At 39.7% G+C, this 19,831-nt stretch overlaps 1 protein-coding gene across 1 annotated transcript in view; it reads right to left on the reverse strand.

Moving 5' to 3' along the window:
- The window catches only part of LOC136678159 (sodium/hydrogen exchanger 5-like), a 33,850-nt gene that overhangs the window by 2,238 nt on the left and 11,781 nt on the right, over positions 1 to 19,831 (reverse strand). Inside the window, exons 2-12 of the mRNA XM_066656075.1 lie at positions 17,342 to 17,644; positions 16,643 to 16,806; positions 12,075 to 12,153; positions 11,117 to 11,294; positions 7,767 to 7,987; positions 7,232 to 7,434; positions 6,331 to 6,420; positions 5,188 to 5,258; positions 4,289 to 4,415; positions 323 to 414; positions 92 to 218 (exon numbers count right to left, since the gene is read on the reverse strand). Of these exons, the coding sequence (XP_066512172.1) occupies positions 92 to 218; positions 323 to 414; positions 4,289 to 4,415; positions 5,188 to 5,258; positions 6,331 to 6,420; positions 7,232 to 7,434; positions 7,767 to 7,987; positions 11,117 to 11,294; positions 12,075 to 12,153; positions 16,643 to 16,806; positions 17,342 to 17,644 (1,655 nt within the window). The remainder of the gene's footprint in view (positions 1 to 91; positions 219 to 322; positions 415 to 4,288; positions 4,416 to 5,187; positions 5,259 to 6,330; positions 6,421 to 7,231; positions 7,435 to 7,766; positions 7,988 to 11,116; positions 11,295 to 12,074; positions 12,154 to 16,642; positions 16,807 to 17,341; positions 17,645 to 19,831) is intronic.

Raw genomic sequence — 19,831 nt, forward strand, 5'->3', positions numbered from 1 at the left:
GGTCCAGATGTTGCTTCGCAACTGGAAGGGTGATTTACACAGAATGGAAAACAAATATTTTGAAGCTTTGCATTAATAAATGCATGTATACCCGTCTCCTGGGTTTGTAAAGGTTTCCAGCCAGCACATGATGGGTCTCTGTCTCTTCTTGGACCTTTGCACCAGGATTTGTGTCAATCACTTGCAGATCGAGGCACACCCCGCTGCCATTCTCCCTCCTGTAAACACATATCCACACTTATGAAGAGACTAAGATTGTTGATTTTCAGAACTGATAATAATACAATTTGGCATCCAAACTGTACATCGCACAAACACTTACAGGTAGTTGGTTACGTTTGTAGCCTCTGGGAAGGATGTTCTACTGGCCATAGAGGGAAGCGAGAGTCTAGCAGACGTCAAAATGTTCCCCCCCTTGCAGACAGAAGAGAGGAAAGGAGTCATTGCCTAGTTCTCCCTGTGAGTGCATTGACATGTTGCTGTGTGTGTATGGAGCCTCCATTTAGAGTTCAAGGCTTGTACGCCTATATATTGCCCGCTATAAAAATGAACTGCTCTCAGACACAATGGACAACAGACAGACATTAATATGGGACCTGTGTCTGCCCCTTACCCATTACACACACATACACACACAGCTCTGGTTTATAGCTTGGTAATCACTCTCGACATGGCTAATCAGGGTAGGTAAACCACTGCAGTTCTCTGCACTGTCTCTCAGCAGTCTGCAGAATTGAAACACATTTTGAAACAGAAATATGCAGATACAATGTCAAACAAAAACAAGTTGCGCATTTTGTCATTGTCCAATGAGGAACATGCATCTCCAAAACAGCAACTTTACACGAGAAGGAAAAACCTTCGGTACATTTAATGGGAGTCTATGTAAAAACGTTGGGAGCATTTCTATTGGTCCATTTATCATTACATTTTCACAAAGTGTGAAGAACAGGTGTTGTGTTCAGATGATGTAGTAAACTAAATATCCACAAAAATGGATATACGTGTCCTTCATTGGACAGCGATGATATGAGCACTACATGCAGTGGAACAAAAAAGTGGAAAACATTGCTGCTGAACATTGAAATAGTAAGTTCAAAAACATTTCCTCAAATCCCACCAAACCCTTCCTTTCTAGTCACCGAAAATATATTCTCTCTCACTCTATGGATGGTCAGGGAGAAAGAATACCATTCGTGTTGCTTATATATAACAGGACAACTCTGCTCAGGAAGCTGAGCTCTACGAAACTCAAGGTAAAAGGAAATGGCTCTCTGCAACTTGTAAGTGGTGGGTGACAATTTCTGTCAACCCTTATACTGTACCAGACACTTATTAGCTCCATTACTGTTTTGTGAGCGTAAGCTTGGGATGCTGGCTTTCAGTTGCAGGTCAGGCCTTAACAGCAGATATTCTTGTTGGCCTAGAACCACGGATATTAATTACATTAAAAGACTCAATCAGCAGGGTGCTTTTGAATTGAGTGCTTTCAGTTCAGAGAGTAATGTCAGTATGATCTGGAGAAACTATTAGGGGAAAAAGACAGAAGGAGAGACTTTTAGACTAACTGGAAAAAAAGCTTAAAGTTCACACAACTTCATTAAACAAAGACAGTGGCATTTAAATTCAAGAGACAGATATTATATTAAAAAGTATTGAGGCCCTTCTACCGCTGGCCATGGGCCAAAATGAACATGAGTCTTTCTATCTGTGTCTCATGAGTCTCCTGATGTAATTCATTCCTCTCAGAGGATTAATACATATCTGAATTCGAGCATTCATACTGATTATTGCCCTCCTGGGGCCTGCCTGCCACTCTCTCTCTCTCTTCTCTCTCTAATTCTCTCTCTCTCTCTTCTCTCTCTCTCTGATGTCAGGGTGTTTGATCAGTATCTTTGCTGTGGCTGTGTTCAGGTAGCAGAGTTTCACAGTGAGCCAGAGACACTTCGGCGTCAGTGTGGACAACAAAGAGGGGGATTATCTTCTTCTTTATGAAGTTAGAATCAGAGAGAGAGAGAGAGAGAGAGAGACCTCAGGGCCTCTGTTCTTCTGTTCAGAGAATGAGAGTGAGGGAGAAAGCGACTGCATTAGTTCCTTAAGGGAGCACACAAGGCCAGAGAGATCGAAGAACCTGTCATTCCTTCTCTCCATGAGACCTTAAACTGATCTCAGTCTTTCGGCACAGACAGATTATAATATAAAATGTTCATCTTTTTACAAACACCATTTTAAAGGGTAAAGTACTGTAAACTATAAGGTTTATCTTGTATTATCAACATTATACTGTTTATAGTCCGTCTGTGTAGTAACATAACTTTTTAAACCTAAACGTCCTGCTCAGTATTTTGTAGAGGACATTTTGAGTCACAATTCCTTAAAGTACAGTTTCGGCACGTGTAAATTGTTTTATTAAGTTCTGATTTGATTTGAAAGATAGGCCACTGCTACACACACACATCAAATATATTCATTATTTCATTCATTATCTGTAAGCGCTGATCCAGTTCAGGGTCGCGGTGGGTCCAGAGCCTACCTGGAATCATTGGGCGCAAGGCCTTCACAGGGCAACACACACACACACACACACATTCACTCACTCACACCTACAGACCCTTTTTTTTTTGAGTCGCCAATCCACCTACCAAAGTGTGTTTTGGACTGTGGGAGGAAACTGGAGCACCCGCAGGAAACCCATGCGGACACAGGGAAAACACACCAACTCCTCACAGACAGTCACCCGGAGCGGGAATCGAACCCACAACCTCCAGGTCCCTGGAGCTGTGTGACACTACCTGCTGCACCACCGTGCCGCCCCAAATTATATTTACCATATTAAATAAAGTGCTTTAAAATTATTAAAATGCACTGCCATCTGCCAAAATCCATGGGAAATCTCATAGTCACTAAATGCCAGATGTATTTTTTTAAGAAACGTTGTACAATTTCCAACACAATTAAGAAGAACCTTCAAGAAATGATCCCCTTTTCCTTCTTGTTCACATATTTATATCTGGATTTAAACATTACCAGAAGACAGGGGAAGAGAGAGAAAGAGAGAGAGAGAGAGAGAGAGAGAGAGAGAAAGAGAGAGATTAGACATTATCAAGACACACAAAGTACACTGTAAATGCCATTCTGTTATTATCACTCTCCATAATAAAAGAGACATATTATATATAAAAACATCATCACTTTTTCCATTGCAATTACACATTAATTTCAGGATCTGGACGGAAAGACAGCTCAGCCAGTTTCTTGTGGTTTGCCTACGTCAGTAAACAAGGAATGTTAAACCAAGCAAAACAAACAAACCGAGCGTGGAGAAATTCAAGTTCTAATTAAATCTGTCCAAACAAGAACGGAGAAGAATGACAACTGAGTGAAAATGGTTAAAACCCAGTGCTTCTTTTCCTTGGTCCTCACACCTGGGCTTTCACACTGAGACTCAGGTCTCAGGTCAGCCGTGGCTCATTCTCATTTAAAGGAATAGGTGCTAAAACAGGTCGTTCTGAACAGGGTGGATTAGAAAATTGTGTTTTTTGGATCCTTGTGGTGATTTCAACACCAGAGGACTGTGTCACTTGTGAAAAAGGGGTAGAATATGTCCCCGTTAAAAACGTGGGGAGAGGTCAGTAAACTGAGGACAGAGTACCATAAAAAAGTGATTTACTGAAGGGCAGCATCATCTAGTGGCCACAAACCAGAGTGCACCCACTCCAGATGAATGTGCAAGTCATTACTATGAAGTCAACATTATGGTCACTGGCATAAACTTTATGTAAACAAACAGACTAACACAAACACTCTGGAGTAAACAAATAACCACACAAACAAACAACATCATCAAACAACCCCCAAACAATCACTGATTTATCCAAAACTCCCCCCGGAAATGCTTCGCAGCACATACGACAAAATGTATACAACATATGACCAAAGGTTTTGGACACTAGCTCATACAGCAGGTCTGTTCTCAAGCTTGTCCCATTTTGATGCAGTAATATGTTCCATTCTACTGAAAATACTTCAGACTAGATTACATTTTCTGTGAGGATTTAATGGCATTCAGCCAGGAGATCATGAATGAGATCAGGCTCACATAATGGATGATTTAGTTCTGGATCACAAACACCAGTCTAGCTCCTCAAGTACTGGATTCAAACAAATGTCCAAAACTGTGACACTGTATACCTCTCTTGCTCACTATGTAATTAAGGATGATGACCTTAGGCTTGTGTGTTTCCAGGAGGTTTTGTGATTAATAAAACTGGACCTACAGGATGCTTACCTGATCAATAACACTGATGGCATCTCTGATGTTGATTTTCTGATAGGCCTCCCACAGTTCACTCTTACGGTACACAGACTTGCGCATCAACAGCTTACTCAGATAGTTTTTGTCAAACTGCTCCCACCTACATACATTAGAGCACACATACAGAATACACTTTTTTGTAATATGACTTTATGTAAGCCTCTAAATTAGGAAGTACCACAAAATGTCTGGCCCATAGAAGGTTTCTGGATTCTGTTTATACATGGTTTCTTTTTCACACGATGGACTTCTAACTTTGTGGATGTAGCATCTAACTGTGTTCATAGACAAAGGATTTTGGAAGTGTTTCTAAACCCATGAAGTGATTTCCAAAGGAATCATATCTATTTGTAATGCAGGGCCACCTGAAGGCCTGAAGATAACAGGCAGCTATATCGGTTTTGGGTTTTGACTTTCTCTGGGATTGCTCTGAATTCTCTGAATTATTTAATTATATCACCTACCTGAAGAACTCCCCAGTTACTTTGCTATTTTACGTGAGAAACGAGACATTTAAATAGTTTCACTATTTGCCTGCAGTCTTTCAGTGGTGAACCCATCCCCATCTTTACTTCTAAATGACTCGGCCTCCCTGAGATTTACCCTTTTCTTGCAATGTGTCAAATTCAAAATGTACACAAATAATATTTCTCTGTTTTATTATCTGAAATGTTGCCTGTTATAAACCTGATATATGACCTAAATGATTTGTACATCATGAAAATATTTTTATTTTTACATTCCCAAATTGTTTGGAAATTAACTTGACATATATTATTTTTTTTATATATTATAATTTAAATATTCATATATTTATATGTAATTTACTATATACCCAGAACATGAACAATCATATTCCAAATGGAACTAACTTGTCTCTCCAGTGATGATATCCATTGAGACCAGCAATGTCTTCAACTGCAGTCAGAATGTGGTCAAAGGCCTGAGAGAGAGAGAGAGAGAGAGAGACAGAGAGAGAGAGACAGAGAGAGAGTGAGTGAGTGAGTGAGTGTGAGAGAGAGAGAGACAGAGTGTGAGTGAGAGAGAGAGACAAAGAGAGAGAGAGAGAGAGAGAGAGAGTGAGAAAGAGACAGAGAGACAGAGAGAGAGAGTGAGTGAGAGAGAGAGAGAAAGAGACAGAAAGAGAGAGAGAGAGAGAGAGAGAGAGAGAGAGAGAGAGAGAGAAAGAGAGAGAGAGAGAGAGAGAGAGAGAGAGAATGAATCCATTGTAATTACAGTTTTCTTGTCATAGCCTTTTGTATTGGACCAGAGGAGCAGCTATTTCTGATTATTGATCCACACCAGAATTTCGAGTGATCGGTCAAGTGTGAAAACTTTTGTTTCGTTCTAACCCTGAAACATTGGGTTTTGGCTGGGGCAGTCATGCTGGAGCCTGCTCTATCTTTAGCAGGTGTTCCAGCATGCTCAGCAGGACTCAGGAATCAGGCACACAGGAGGATTCATGACATTCAGAGAGTGTGGAGGATGCAGCATCAGCAGGGCTCTAAAACCCCCAGCTCCCAAGCCCCGATGGGTCTTTCACCTAGATGAGATGTACGTCTATCTTTCTAAATGTTTCTATATGTGAGCGTTAATGTGTGTGTGTGTGTGTGTGTACCCTGGCCAAAAACAGCTCTGATGATTAATTCATCAGACTGAAATCCAACATCAGTCCTGTATCATTCACCTTTAACTACAGCTGCTGTATCTATCAGTGAAGATATGGTCAATTACAGAGAGAGGGGGCAGACAGAGAATGCCTGAGAGAGAAGGAGAAACAGATAGACCGTGACCGATATGGTCAGATAGAGACTGGGGGAAAGACAAAGACAAACAGAGATACAGACAGAAAGCGTGAGAGAATGAGAGAAAAGAGAGAGGAAGTGAGAGGGAGAGTTTTAATGACAGAAAGAAAAAGAGAGAAAGGAATAGCATAACTGAAACAGACAGACAAAGGGAGAGACAGAAAACAAGAGAATGAGAAACAGAGATCAGTCCTGTGTGTGTTGACTCACACGCTCGTGAATCTCCTCGTTAATAGTGGGTTTTCTGTTGGTGCTTCGAGGAACCTTTAGCCATTTCACCAGAGGTTTTATGGTCAGGCCCTGTGTGACAGAGAGAGCATGAAAACCATCACTCATAATCAATAGGCCACGGACGTTTTACTGTGTCAACACAATCTGCAATATCCACACAACTTCAATTATGCACATACAATATCATTTTCATTTCCTAAAGACGAACACGTCAGAAATGATATCTATTCGTGACTTGAGGAATGAAGGATATTCTTCATTAGACCATACCAGTCAGTCCTCATAAGAAAGGTTAACTGAGCTAATGCTCGCTAATACTTTCCCCTTCCTGGCTAGTTAGCTTATCATGATTGCTAGCTCTTGTTTGTCATTATGTGAACATTCTAAGTGAAGCGTGTAACGGCCTATGATGGCATCCTGTCCAGGGTGTATGCCTTGTCCCCAGTGATTCTGGGTAGGCTCTACACCCACCACGATCCTTTTTACATCTAAATTTTACACCTAAAAATCTATGGGTCTGTACATGGGTACACAATTACATTTCTCAATTATATTCTCACTGATTAGTAAGGGTGTAAGGGTGACAGGGTGTATTCCTGCCTTGCGCCCAATGATTCCAGGTGGGCTCTGGACCCCCCGCGACCCTAAATTGGATAAGCGGTTACAGATAATGGATGGATGGATGATTAGTAAGTTTCTAGACAGCTGTTGCTGTCACAAATAATACATACAAATACTTAGTACATCTGATGTATGCAGACTTCAGTTCTCAGTATTTAGGCTTGTTAATAACATAAAGAATAATCACTAGACAAAAAAATCCTTTTACAATGGCTCCTTTAATACACTGGAGACTATACAGCATATATAGAACAGTTACCTGAAACATGACTGTGAAGAAAACCACGATTATAGTGGTAGCCACAAAGTAATCTTTGGCCTTCACCTGCTCCCCATCCAACAAGACCACCAGGGCAAAGGCTACTGCGCCTCGCAGGCCACCATATGACATCACCACCTGGTCAATCTTTTCCAGAGGAACCAATCGGAATTTATTCAGAAGCCAAGTCTGCCCAACAACACCTGTAAGAGCGCAGAAAATGTACACAGGGCATTGTGTGAGGTACTTATATTATGGAATTATTTCACAAATAATTTTCAAGGCTACGTAAAACAACAATTTTTTTTGTCAACAAAGAAGTGCTAATCTAGTACAATATGAAAACATATTATAAATAAATTTGTAATGTTACTTGTAAACATGCATTTTTATATATACCTTTCCAGACACAGATTATTTCTGACTAAATTCAACGGAATAAACTGTTGGTGGAGTGCTTTAACCCATTAGCAGACCTAACCTCTCTCCAGGAAGCAGTCTCTATAACTTCAGTTCTGTTTAAAATATAACTCACCCATGGCTCTAAAAACAAAGATGAAGATGAGGGTGCAGGAAATTAGCCCTGTGTCCCAGGCCCATTTGGACTTATCCACAGCAGAGATGCCCAGGAAGATGAAAATGATGGTCTCAGCAACGCTGGCCAGAGTCTTCATCGTGTATTTGACTGTGGTGCGAGACTTCTGGGATATGTTAGCCTCCACATACTTGTTGCAGCCAATCCCGCAGAAGGTCATTCTGTGGTCAGAGACAGAAAAGAGAGAAATAAAAATGCCATAGCCCAGACTCAGGCATGTCTTCAAGTGTACCATGTCACGAAGCCCTAAATTCAATTAATAATACAGAATGGCTCATACAAACTTACTGTTGATCTTCTGGCCAAAAATTAGTAATATACCCTAGCCAGAATTGTATGGGTTTAAATCATTTGCATTTTCATTTGGCAGACAATTCAGCTGTGACCCAAAGGTTAATGGAAAAAATCAATTTCCTTAATAGAAATACACCTTCCAATATATATATATATATGTATATATATGACATGCTACTTTAGAATAACTGAAAGTTGTAGAATAAAATAAAATAATAAAATAATAATAAAAAAAATATATATCATATTTTCTTTAACTAAAAATGTAACACAGTAAAACGTATTATTATATTGTTTGATATCAGATGTACATAAAAATATAACCAACATTAGCATTTAAAATACATATATAATCATAACAGTTATGGGGCAGCAGGTAGCGTCGCAGTCACACAGCTCCAGGGACCTGGAGGTTGTGGTTACAAGTCCAGCTCTGGGTGTTTCCTCTGGGTGCTCTCTGTACAGGTGCGTGTGTGAGTGAATGTGTGTGTATGTGTGTGTGTTGCCCTGTAAAGGCACCTTCCAGGGTGTGTTCCAATGATTCCAGGTAGGCTCCGTACTCATCGCAACCCTTAACTGGATAAGCGGTTACAGACAATGAATGAATAAATGAATGAACAAATGAGTGGATGAATAACAGTTACGTGATTCCAAATGCTTGAACATTAATTTGCAATCAACACTGACTGCAGAAAAAAACAAGCAATGCGTTGTGTCAAAATCCTAAAGCCTGCTATCACTGAGTTATGAACTTAGTGTTATTTAGCATAGACTTTAGTAATATTATCTTCGTGTTTATTATCCCCGCAACCCATTCAGTAACTCAGAATGTAAAGCCTCTCTCCTGGATACAGGGTCATTTGAGAGAGCAAGGATTTTAACACCCTTTTAAGAGCAGCATTACCCCACTGGGACTCAAAGAAGAACCTTGTTGGCTCCTAGCATGGAGCTCTTAGTCACTGATTAAGGGATGAGTCAGTAACAGGGAACAGTGCTCAAGCGCTCACACAGTTGCTGGGAATAGCAAGGCAGCTGTTTGAGGTGCCTTCATTTGAAGTATGTATAATCAAATCATTTATTGCTGAAGTTTATATCTCTGTAATAGGCCCATCTGGACTTTGTACATAGAGGTAATGCCCAAATTGCTACATCACTCAACAACAGTAGTTTTGTTTATTGTCCATATGATTTTCATCCATTTACACAGAGATGAGCCTCAGGCGTCTCTTAGTCTGTGTTCATTCTCTCAGTGACTCATGTATAATTCCTTACAGAGGAGTGTGAACAAGGCAAAACAAGACAAAGCTTAGCTCTATATAATGTCACACAGATATCAGATGATATTTTACGTCAACATCCCAATCTGGATAAATAAACTGTGTTAATTGGCCATAAGAGGGCGCTCAAGACTTATTCTAAATACCCTGAAAAAGTTTAGAGCTGGTTAATTTGACTAAAATGTCATTGCCTTTTGGCTTCATCTTTCCAACAAACATTATTCTGAAGCCTATTAGTCCATTCTTATATATTTTAGATGCATAAGGTAATTATTTGATTTCTAATTTATAAAAATTATAAGAAATATATCATTATTATTCAATGTCTTATTGCAGTCAGAGCCGGTACTGAGGGTTTGGTTTAGGAGTTAATGAACACTAAACTAAAAATTAACTAATATAAACCAATAAAAACTAAAGTCACCATAATACACATTGAATAGACCCCCCCCCACACACACACATATATTTATGTTGTATTTCTTTTAAAGGCAAAACTTTACACCTTGATCTTAAGAGCTAACAAATAATTAAATATTGGTGGATAATACCAAGTATCACATGACTAAACAATATTTTTATGCCTTATTTTTTTAAAGTAAATGAAAATAATAGTGAAACTCAGACTTCAAAATGAAAATAAGCTGTACTAAGTTTTTGATTCCTAATGTGTTTATTATTTTAACTGAAATTAAAAATACCGTCTAGATATGATGGCTATTCAAATGGTATAAGAAGCACAGAAATGTTTGTAATGTTTAGGGGTTCAGTATCGCTCAGGTTATTGGCAGATGCTCTACACTGCAGCGTCTGTGTTTTGGGGGCCATGTGTGTGTTATCAGGGGTAATTGTCTAAAGGAGAATTTCATTAAATACATGTTGCTTTACTGTGAATCAGACTAAATTAAAGCAACATGGCCTAAGTCCTCTTTAGCTGCATGAAATGAGCTAGAATTAAATTAGCAATTATGTGATGCTGGGACTGCAGTATGAAAGTATAAGCTGAAAAAGACGCATCAGAAAAATCTGAGAGATTGTCGTTGAGAAATGGGTTCCTGATGCCAAGCTGTGTTAAGATCAAAGCATACCTCTAAAAAGATTTTTTTCTGAATTTCAATTTGTGATAAGATCCAGTCTCTCATATTTATTGCCACCATAAATCTATAATTAATTTAAATGTTTTTATTAGACTATTGGCAGTCAGCAGTCCAGAAACTGAACAAATGTAGACTAATATTCTGATTTAATAATATTTAATAATTTAATTAAAATTTAAATACTTTAATTTAATTTCTAATTTAATAATAATGTGGCACATTCTCTCTCAGAACCACTGAGCGGTGCAAAAAGACTGCCACAAACTTTCATCAACTTCTATTCTACCCCTCACTTCTGAACTGTCTTTTTCGCTCTCTTTCCCCTTCATCTACTTCATCTGTTCTTCTCTCTCTCTCTCTCTCTCTCTCTCTTCCTCTCAGGAAACACTCTACACTCTTTCATGTCCTTTTAGACTTTCAGCTGTCACTCACTGCAAGGTTAGTGCTGAGTCCACACCAACACAAACACACACACACACACACACACACACAAACACCTATGTTTAGTGACTCTAAAAGATTAAGATGTCCTTCTATCACACTTTCTTAGATTTATTTTGTGTGTGTGTGTGTGTGTGTGTGTGTGCTTTTATGTTCGTGTGTTTATTTGGTCTATACTCACGAGAGGATGGCAGAAAGAGAGAAAAGCTCAGCGGTCAGGTAGGCCAGATACACCAGCAAAAAGATGAAGAGTGGCTCGATGATCCGCACCTTCTTAGTGAAACGTGTGATGAAGGCCAGGATAACTGCGAAGATCAGCCCCACCATCGTCCCACCGATACTGACGATGAGGAAAGAGGCTGAGAAAGGGATAAACCATGACATACCTTAGAAAATATCATTAAATAGAATAATTTCACACAGAGAGAATAGCAGAGAAAATGATTTGTTTGTAGAAGTGTTTCTGTAAAGCCCGATTAAGGGTGGTCAAGGACGTTTCCCACCCACAGCTGTTTTTTCATTGTGATCTGGTTCACAGGTGTTGCGTGATCAGTCAGACTACACAGAGTTCATGCTGATCTCGCATCATTGTGTTTTTGTCATCACAAGGCAAGGACAAGTTATTTTGGTTGGACAAACATGAATATGGGCTATAACTGCAGTTTACTCTGTAGTTTGGGATGGACAGTGCTATTGTATTATATAAATAGGAAGGTAACTGCATAAAATTATGAGCATCAGACTGTATAGAAATAATATTCTGATATTTTAATCTGACTGCTTCGTATCCTGTTCTCTTATATCAGCCCTTATAACAAATAGTGCACTTTACAAGTCACATCCACACTAAGCTGGACTTGGGTTTGTGAAGCCTTAGCAGACTTTACCGAAGACCTGTCTCCAGCTGCGGCCCTACTTCTATTTATCGCTTCCTACTTATGATGATGGTGTCTTTATAGCCTTGAAGGTAATGCTTTTTGTATGCTTCAAGTAATTGGTGCCATTTTCATATGAGTCAATAAATGAACATTCATAGAAAAATGGAAAAAGGTGAGTTCAAAATAATACAGTTCACAGTAATATGTCTGAACTAGCCTTCTCTGAATACTCTGAATGAAAGGGGCATGCTCTCAACTCACCAACTCCTTTAAAATAATCTGCTGTTAGGACATTCCCTGGGCCCACCTCCACAAAGGAGATATAAACTTTATACAGCACCTACAGAAGACAGAAAGTAATAAACATGTAAGAAATTCATTAGGTTGATCCCAGAGTAACTGTACAGTTCCACGAACATTAGTGCATTCCTTTATTGGCTAATTGCTAATGATGAGTTGGAGATTGTCTTATGTTCAGTTGGACCTCATCATTAGAAAGCAGATGTCTCTGCTTGTATAACATCATCAGTGGCCATGAATTACAGATGGACCCAAGACGTGATAAGCCCACACACACTGAACCCATTAGAAGCTAGTGGCAAGGTGGGAGGATGATCAAATGAATGGATGACAAAATAAACAGATGGATTGGTGGATAGATGAACAAATGGGTGGATGAGTAAATGGATGTGTGGATAGATGGGGGGATGAATAGTTACTTAAACTAAAGTATGAATAGATTGATGTATTAATAAAAGACTAAAGTTAAGTGAATGGCTGGAGGAGTAAATGTACAGATGTATGCATGAGAGGATGGATGGACGGATGGATGGTAAACAAGAATTTGTGACCTTGTTTACTATGGGAAATATTAATAGAAAAGCATTAACAGAAAGGCTAGATAATGGAATACAAACAGGTATTGTTCAGAACACAAATCCAGTCTGACAAATCTGTCTGCATGTTTTCATATTCATTACATTATTGTTTTTACTTCAGCTCAGTACAAGTGAGGTTTTGTACCCTTGAGAGACCTCTGTAATAGGATGGGCCTCAGAGTTCTCAGCAGGTCTGGGTCAAAACAAAAGCTTGCACTAAACTCTGTCTGAATCCTACTACACGTCATGCCATATTAGCAGACTTGTGATTGGTTCTTTTTTGTGTTAGTTATTTCCCTGCAGTAGTAGGCAGTTCTTGGAAACATTAAGTGGCGAAGGTACCACGTTGCTTCATGAGAGACTGCTTTAATAGGATGAGCCATGGAATGGTCAGCAAGTCAGGGACAAGCCTAAATCTTTCATTATCCAAACAGACATTATCTGCCTGTTCTTGTTTTCATGCATGCTTAATGCAGTGGTCCATAAGAAATCCTTTTCAATGTCATAATGCACATACAGCTCCAGGGGTCTGGAGGTTGTGGGTTCGATTTCCACTCCGGGTGACTGTCTGTGAGGAGTTCCGTGTCCCGTTTCCTCCGGGTGCTCCGGTTTCCTCCCACAGTCCAAAAACACACGTTGGTAGGTGGATTGGCGACTCAAAAGTGTCCGTAGGTGTGTGTGAGTGAATGTGTGTGTGTTGCCCTGTGAAGGACTGGCGCCCCCTCCAGGATGTATTACCGCCTTGCGCCCAATGATTCCAGGTAGGCTCTGGACCCACTGCGACCCTGAACTGGATAAGGGTTACAGATAATGAATGATTGAACGAATGAATGTCATACTGCACATAACTACTGCTCAATAAGATTCAAACATTCTACAAAAGTTACATACAGTTGCATACATGGGCCTATTAAAAACATGAATGCCACCACAGACTGTCTCTGCTTCAGTAACTATAATACGTGTAGGTATGATGCAGCTCTGAGATGTGTGTAGTCCTTAAGCTAAATTAATAAAACTCAGAAGAATCAGTATTGTAATACCTGGCAAAATTTTACATGCAGCAATTAAATGCTAATGAGAGGTATGCTGCTACTTCGCTATACTTAATTACAGGAAGACAATCACATTATTTCAAAAGATTTAGTGACTACCATTAATCATCAAGGGAATGGTTCTGTAACTACAGTAAACAACTAATCTTACAAATGATTTAGCCACAAAGTCGGGTGTGAAATCAGTCAGAAAGAGGGCCTCTGTTAAAATGTAGCTCTGTTTCCTGATAAGATTTGTTTCTAAGCTTACTTACAGAAACTTCATAATAAGTTTCTATAATTTCAAATATTTAAGCCATTAAATCTGCATGCATTAATCTGTTTTGAATAGTTTATATGGATTTACAGTAACAGTGTTCTGCTGAGGGAGAAACAGAGCAATCTGGTAGGCAGGAAATCCTGGGAGAATTGGTGACCTTAGATTTACTTTCCAAGCCTTCTGCTGCTTGCCTTACATCACTCTCTCCACACAGACGCTGCAGGAGACATTCTGCATAACAGTGGAGCAATAGCACACAAGCACATATACAACTGCATTTTTACAACTACTATCACCCACAACAGCACATAGAACAAAATCCAAGGGCTGCATTACTTGTATTATTGAAAATATTCCAAGGACCTTTCAGTAGCGAATGTTTGATTTTTGGATTGAAGTTTTGAAGTGGAGATATAGACAAGGCCAAAAAATAACATATTAAAAACATCTTTTAATTTAGCTAATATATCTAAGACCTATCTCAGGTGCTTGTACCTGCAATCTCATTCTTTCGGTCATCACCCAAAGGTCATGACCATAGGTCAGGGTTGGGACATAAATTGAACGTTAAATCGAGTTTTGCTTTTCGGCTCAGCTCTCTCTTTACCACAACGGACAGGTACAGAGTCCTCGTTACTGTAGACGGTGCACCAATCCGCCTGTCAATCTCCTGCCCTATCTTTCCCTCACTCGTGAACAAGACCCTGAGATGCTTGAACTCCTCCACTTGAGGCAAGATCTCAATTCCAACCTGGAGAGAGCACTCCACCCTTTTCCAACAAAGTGCCATAGACTCAGATACACCTCCCTGGAGGGGTTGGCGTGCCTACATAAGCCTAGGAGCTATGTTGTCCGGAGCAATAGCCCCTGGTAGGGTCTCAGAAGGCAGATCAGTCCTAAGTGATGGCCCAGACAGAGAGTGATCCATAAGACCCAGATGAAAAGAATAACAAGGACAGTTTCCCTTGCCCGGAGAAGGGTTACCGGGGCCCTAGGGTTACCTAGAGCTAGGCATGTGAGCGCCTGGTGGTAGGACTTTTACTCTTGGAGTCCGACCAGGCTTAGTCTGAAGGAGCAACATGGGTCCATTCTCCCATGGGCCCACCACCTGTAGGAGAGGTAGTAAAGTCGCTTCCTGAATAGTTCAGACAGTGGGAAAACCCTGCTGTGATGTTTGATCCTTGCAGTATTTTGACCAGAGCAGGTCATAGATGGTTCATAAGACTCCAGAACTGTGTTAACTTGGGAAATAATGAAATATGATGAATAATGTTAGAATTTCATCTCATAATGAGAAATATTTTATATATTTACTAGATTTAAGATTCATTAATGTGATAAGATTTTGCAGTGTAAGAGTAAATGAAGGTGAACAATGGTCAAGAACATCAGGGACATTGTTACAGGTTATCTGTGTGCTCACAGTGAGTATTGTAATTAGACATATACATCATAATTACTAATTAACTTACTGCTTATTTCTTTTTTACTTATTTTTTTAACCAACAAATCAGGTATACTCACACTGTATTAAAGCCACCAGTGTCAGTATTGAAGGATATTTGGTATACACAGTACTCGCTATTTGTTCACTTATATATAAAATAGAGATTAACTTACAGATGAGCAGTACTGAGAAACATCTACCATACTATTTTCTAACACGTTAGAACTTGCATTTGAGCACCCTTTAAATGAAAGATGAACTGTAAAATGAGGGCTGCTTATGTCATGAAACAACCATGTCAGCAACATTATGGCAGACCATTTCAGCACTGGGTTGCCATAACGACCAGACAGTAGATTGGTGAGATTTGAGGGAATAGGTGGTCCAAAAACATTTTTATTACATAATTTTTGCACTTTCTAACTCCATGGGAGGTTTTCCATTTATATATGAATAAGGCATAATATGTCAGCATTGAGGGCAGCACGGTGGCGCAGTAGGTAGGTATTGCAGTCACACAACTCCAGGGACCTGGAGGTTGTGGGTTCGATTCCCTCTCCAGGTGACTGTCTGTGAGGAGTTTGGTGTGTTCTCCCTGTGTCCGCGTGGGTTTCCTCCGGGGGCTCCGGTTTCCTCCCACAGTCCCAAAAAAAACATATAAAAAAACACACAGGTCTGTGTGTGTGATGCCCTGTGAAGGACTGGCGCCCCCTCCAGGGTGTATTCCCGCCTTGCGCCCAATGATTCCAGGTAGGCTCTGGACCCACCGCGACCCTGAACTGGATAAGCGGTTACAGATAATGAATGAATGAATGTCAGAAAACAGTGAAATGCATTCATTTTTTTGGTTAATAGCTTGGCTGTATTTGGGGTTGCTTTGGCATTTTTCATTTGAACGAATATAAAAGAAAAACAATGTTTTACTAAGAAATTCTTATAAAATTTATTATTTTTACTTTGTCATTATGTGATTTTGCACTTTGTTTAGCTTGAACAGAAGATCAAAAGGAACTAAGGGAATATTGCAGTGTACACTGTACACTCCATCTCTAACTGAATTTAATGACATTTAACAGCATTACTTTAACATTAATAACACTTATCAAAACATTTGTGTATAAATATGTTGAATCTGGCTAAAAGCCTGAGCATCTCTATTTACTGGATCTTTGTGACATCATGCCACTCACCACAGTGACTGCGTCGTTCAGGAGTGACTCGCCAAAGACGATGATGAAAAGTGTCTCGTTTACATGGACCTCTTCAAACACAGCAAGCACAGCCACAGGATCAACTGCTGAGATCAGAGCTCCAAACAGCAGGAACTCCATCAGACCTGCCTCGACTTTATCATCTATACATGATGACACACAAAAATTCACATGGATTATACAGATATTTTTCCATCCTGTATGCTTCTTCAATGGAGATTTCAGCAATTCATATACACACTGTCAGTTTGTGAACTGATTCAGAAAGGGTGACTTTTGCAAAGCAATGCCAAAAAAGAAACATATCTGGATTGGAAATAAAGCACATTTCAATATAGTTTTCATGAGAGATCAGTGTCTTTCATAGTGATATAACAGAGATCAGAGAGAGAAAATCCATTAGTAATTTCCTCAAAAATAGTAGACCATTATAAATGTTCTGTGTAGATTTCAAATGGGACATAATTATATTTGTGTAATAAATGGAATTAAGAACATTTCTCATTTCCTTTAGCTGGTTTAAAGACTTAACAGCATGTGAAAAAATGCCACCCAGATATGTTAAGATGGTTACAACCATTTTGCCGGAGGGGGTCTTTAGATGGACTTCAGGGTAAAATATGACAAAACAGTCCTTTCAAGTTTCCACATTTAAAGACTCCATACTTGTAAACTCACCAATGACCCCGGCCAGTTTAACTCCATAGAGACAGAACCCTGTGCAGAAGGCATTCCACAGAGTCCCCACCACAGCATACATCAAGATGGCGCCCAAGTTGTCGAAGAAGAGGCGGGAAGGCATGAAATACCCAGCATCCCCTACTATAGTCGGCAACAGGAAGAGGAAAAATAGTCCTGGGTCTAGCTGATAGAGCTGCTTCTTGCTGGCGATGAGGACTACGCCGCCTAGGGCCAGACCCAGCAAGATCAGCATGCAGCTCTCGGGGACCACAGTGGTGAACCGCTTAGAGAAGTGGAATACTAGGAGAAAAAAAAAAAAACAAACAAACAAAAATTAGCCACAGGTGTAGGTCTGTACCTAGAGGAAGAAGGAGATTTACTTAATATTTCTGTAGTTTCTTGTCGACAAATACAAGGCCAGATGGAAAGACAGATGAGATATTAGCTTTATTTTCTTGCTGGTAGAATATTTTACTATAATCACATGTCTCCTCTTGAGTTTTAATTGGGATCTAAATGAAGACATTTGTAGTGCTGCTCAGATTTGTCAATCATTGTTTATCTCTCATTTTACTCCCTCTGCTAAACATCTCTGCTTTACATCTCTTTTCAATTTTGTCTTATACATTTCATTTTAAGAATCACCATTGGTCCTGCTGAATGTTTAAAGAGCATCAGATACCATTCGTTTTACCAATCACTGAACATAGCATTTAACTAACCTTGACTGCTAACATATTCATTCATTCATTCATTCATTCATTCATCTACTGTAACTGCTTTGTGGTGGGTCCAGAGCCTCCTTGAAATCATTGGGCGCAAGGCTGGAACACACATTAGAGAGAGTGCCAGTCCAATACAGTGTATCCTACACACACCCATTCACTCATATACACCTATGGACATGTGGTTTTGGACTTTAGGAGAACACCTACAGTCACAGACAGACTGTACTCCAGAACCCTGAGGCTGGGTGACAACAAAACTACCTGTTGCACCACTGTGCCACCCCTCCACTTTATTCGTGACTACATTCATTATGAGTTCCATCAAGAATAAAAAAGCCAAGCAAAAGCATGAGCATCGATTTGTTCTGCTCAGGCTGATAATATTTTATCCAAAAGTATATGTGAGTTTTGATTTCATTGTGAGAGACCATTAATACACAGGCTTTTTTATAATAAATTGACTATTTTAATTTTGAATACTACTCATCTTTTATTATAAAATGGAAAAAGAGTAGGAGAATATTTGAATTACAATCAAATGTTACAAAAAATGCTTTAAAACTTGTGTGTTCATCTTATACATTTAAAAATATTGTTTTTATTTACATTTATTATTGCCTAGAGGTTTAGAACATGATTATATGCTGTGGGTATCAAAGTACCCACATTTAGGCCACAACTGTAGGATGAACTCACCATGAACAGGCATTAATAGCAAATCACATTCATCCTCAATACACAGGGGACATTTGTTTGATTCCTATCAGTTCTCATATCACGTTATGAGAAGCCATTTACTAGTAAAGCGAAATGAAATAAAGTGATTTGTGTTGTGTTCAGAATATAGGGAAGCTGAGTGGAGCTAAACTTGTTTAAGAAGATGAAACCTCTAGGGCACCTGGCTGCTGAGCTGCTGCCAAGGAAAGACACCTGGGAGGAAAGAGATGGAGGAAAGAAGCCGAGACACATGACTGTGAAACCAGGTTACATTTAGATAGTTCCTTGCTTTTATACGAATCTGTCTTTGTGCTGCCTGTTAGAACACACATTTGTTTATTCAAGGTTATATTTGAGACCCCACAAAACCGTATATAAAGATTTTCCATTCAGTGTAAAACATGTCTTCTGACTTTTTCAGTGTAGTAAAACAAAGACGTGACGAAGAAGCGGCTCCAGTTCACAAGCAAACCCTTAAAGCATCTTAAAGTATCTCACAGTAAACAGAAACTGGCTTTGATTTAAAATTCATACTGGGCTCAGATTTGGCTGTGACAAGCCCTGGAAGGAGAAGGCTGGAGGCAGGAGAGGTTCAGCTCTCAGGCCATTTATTTCAAGCAAGCACCATTGAAAATAATAAATAAGAACAATTTTTGTCCCAGCAAAAAATATCTCTGGGTTTGAAGCTCCAGGTGTCTCCTGGTCTCATTACCTCAAAAGGCAGGTGGAGCATGGCCAATGGCGAGGCTTTAGCTAGCACCTTCGGTATGTCTTCAAGGGGGTCAGGGCAAAACAGCCTTGTTTTTATTATTTAAATAGGTTTGGTGTTATATTTTAGCACTGATTCCTGCACAGGGGCGGCATGGCGGCGCAGCAGGTAGTGTCGCAGTCACACAGCTCCAGGGACCTGGAGGTTGTGGGTTCAATTCCCGCTCCGGGTGACTGTCTGTGAGGAGTTGGTGTGTTCTCCCCGTGTCCGCGTGGGTTTCCTCCAGGTGCTCCGGTTTCCTCCCACAGTCCCAAAAATACCAAAAAACACACA

Source organism: Hoplias malabaricus, chromosome Y (genome assembly GCF_029633855.1).
Source record: "Hoplias malabaricus isolate fHopMal1 chromosome Y, fHopMal1.hap1, whole genome shotgun sequence".
Taxonomy (NCBI): Eukaryota; Metazoa; Chordata; class Actinopteri; order Characiformes; family Erythrinidae; genus Hoplias; species Hoplias malabaricus.